The sequence below is a fragment of the Cebus imitator genome, unplaced genomic scaffold (assembly GCF_001604975.1).
Source record: "Cebus imitator isolate Cc_AM_T3 unplaced genomic scaffold, Cebus_imitator-1.0 Scaffold83, whole genome shotgun sequence".
NCBI classification, from domain to species: domain Eukaryota; kingdom Metazoa; phylum Chordata; class Mammalia; order Primates; family Cebidae; genus Cebus; species Cebus imitator.
The window spans coordinates 3,028,086-3,030,509 of NW_016107398.1; the positions used below are offsets into that span (position 1 = coordinate 3,028,086).

Genomic DNA, 2,424 nt, shown 5'->3' on the forward strand with positions numbered 1-2,424 from the left:
AAAAAAAAAAAAAAAAAAAAAAAAAAAAAAGTAATGGATTCTCATTCTTCTAAAATTGATTTGCAATTAAATTGAATTGTAAATTTGTGTGTGTGTGTGTGTATGTATCTTTTTTGCTCTTTCAGAATCCATCCTTAAAATCAAAAATTAATGATGGAGAAGAAAAAACAGAAGGAAATTCACAAGAAACAGAGGTCAGAAAACTTTGCAATTCATATTATGTGTGGCTGTGATTCTGTATACTAAGCATTGTGACCCATTATAAGTATATAAGTATTATAAGAAATTTAAGAGAAAATTCTGAATCATGGTTCTGTGAAAAGCTAGTTTATTCTTTACTGGAAACCTTGTGGAGGCCACATCAGGTGTAGGTTGGGAGAGAAGATGATAATAGTTTTCTGCAGGGAAAGGAAAGGTTGACTCTGGAAGGTGCCCTCAGTTTGTAGATGGTTGGGATAAGTCCTTTGTAATATACTTTTTCTCACTTCTTGTCAGCCTTTCAACCAATGTAGAGCCCAAGCTCTTATACTATATACTGCTTCCTGCCTCCAGAGGTTTCATCCATCTTAGTGGATGAATCAAGTAGCCATCTCTGAGTATAGGCAGATGAGAAGGGAATGGCAGTCCAAGGCTCTGCCTGATCACCCAGACTTTCATTCTTACTGTCCTCCTTGAATCCTTAATGAAAATGATCTGTAGCTATGGGGATGGTATTATGGCACCTGCTACATCTGTGACAGAATGTGATATATGTCTATGTGTGTGTACTCAATATATACCCAATATTTGTTAGTTTCATTTAGCCTACCCTCTAATTTCTGATAATAAATACTTGGGTATTCTGTCTTATTTCTGAAAATAAATACTTGGGTATTCAATTTTTCACCTGTTTGTGTGTTTTAACTTTTTTTCTTCTTGTTTATTTTAGTTCCAGAGATGTGAAAGGGCTGAATCATTAGCGAAAATAAAATCAAAGGCCTTTTCAGTTGTCATTCAGGTAAGTTATTTCTTTAATAAAGTAATTTGGAAATTGACTGACTGCTTTTTAAATTACATTTCAGTTTTTCATCAAAGTAGTAATACATGTACTTAGTTTTAAAAGTCAGATAATACTAGAGAGATTATGTAGCACAACAGTTCTTTTCTCTGCCACTTTCCACCCTTGTATTCCTTAACCTTGAGAGGCAACATCTTTGACTTTTTCTCTTTTAGCAATTTCTTCTGATATTTACCTGGAATTTTGATGCCATTTTCTTTATTGTCTTTCAGCTTCTTGTATTACTGATTTTGGAAGGTTTTCGTGTTTTGCTTTGCCCTGGAGTTCTGAAATTTCATTTACTACATATAATGTAACTTGGTATACATCTTTTTTGTTTATTGTCCTTGGCACTCATGGTGCCCTCCTTTCAATCTGATATCCTTCAGTTCTGAAGAAGTTTTTGTATTGTTTCTTTGATACAAATGTTCTTTGCTGCATCTTTTCTCTTCTTGAACTTTTCTTATTTTTCCTCTTCTATTTTCAGTCTCTGTCTTGGTTTCTATTTTCAGGGAGATTTTATAGGCTTTATCTTCTGAACCATTATATTGATTTTTAAAAATGTATCCTGATTTTTTTTTCATTACTAAAAATTCTTCTTGTTCTCTGAATGTTTCTTTTTAATTTTTTTAATGTATTTTTTCACAGGATGCAATAACTTTTTCTGTTTAAGGATATTAACTACAGTTTTTTGATGGTTTCTCCCATTTCCTTTATTTTTTTTCTATTTGTTTGAACTCTGTCTTTCATTTTGTTGGCTTTTTAAAACTGATTGAAGATCCTCAGATGTCTGTTCATATTTAAGAGAGGTCAAGAGGAGGAGTTAAAGCTTATTTAACCTCTAGATTTCTTTTTCTTAGATCTAGTTATTTAGAGAGCAATCTTCCATTCCCTTGTCTACGGGAGGATGGCGGGAAATAAGCCCGGCTGCCAGTGTTTTGAGAGCCTACAGAGAGAATCAGCCGGGAGGCTCACCATTCCTTATTCAGGTTTCACTCAGCCCCTCTATTTTCAGTAAGAGGCCTCACATACTTTCTCAGCTACACCAGTTTCCTTTGAGCTTACAGCCTTTCTCAGTTAGCCTCCTCAGAGAGCAGGCCTCCTGTTTTGTATAGGAGAAGGTCAGCTGCCTGGCTTCGAGGCTAAGGCATGAGACACTGTTCTTACAGATTTTCAATGCATCTGCCTGTTTTTTTAGTCCCACCTCAGCCTTCCAAAATGCCAGGATTACAGATGTGAGCCACTGCGTCCATCCCTTTGCCCATTTTTTCTTTTTTTTTGAGATGGAGTTTCGCTCTTGTTACCCAGGCTGGAGTGCAATGGCGCGATCTCGGCTCACCGCAACCTCCGCCTCCTGGGTTCAGGCAATTCTCCTGCCTCAGCCTCCT

General features: G+C 36.1%; 1 protein-coding gene across 1 annotated transcript in view; it reads left to right on the plus strand.

The window, feature by feature from the left end:
* Nucleotides 1-2,424, plus strand: part of SNAPC1 (small nuclear RNA activating complex polypeptide 1) — a 31,793-nt gene that overhangs the window by 13,566 nt on the left and 15,803 nt on the right. The window contains exons 4-5 of the mRNA XM_037740468.1: nucleotides 126-194; nucleotides 935-997. Of these exons, the coding sequence (XP_037596396.1) occupies nucleotides 126-194; nucleotides 935-997 (132 nt within the window). The remainder of the gene's footprint in view (nucleotides 1-125; nucleotides 195-934; nucleotides 998-2,424) is intronic.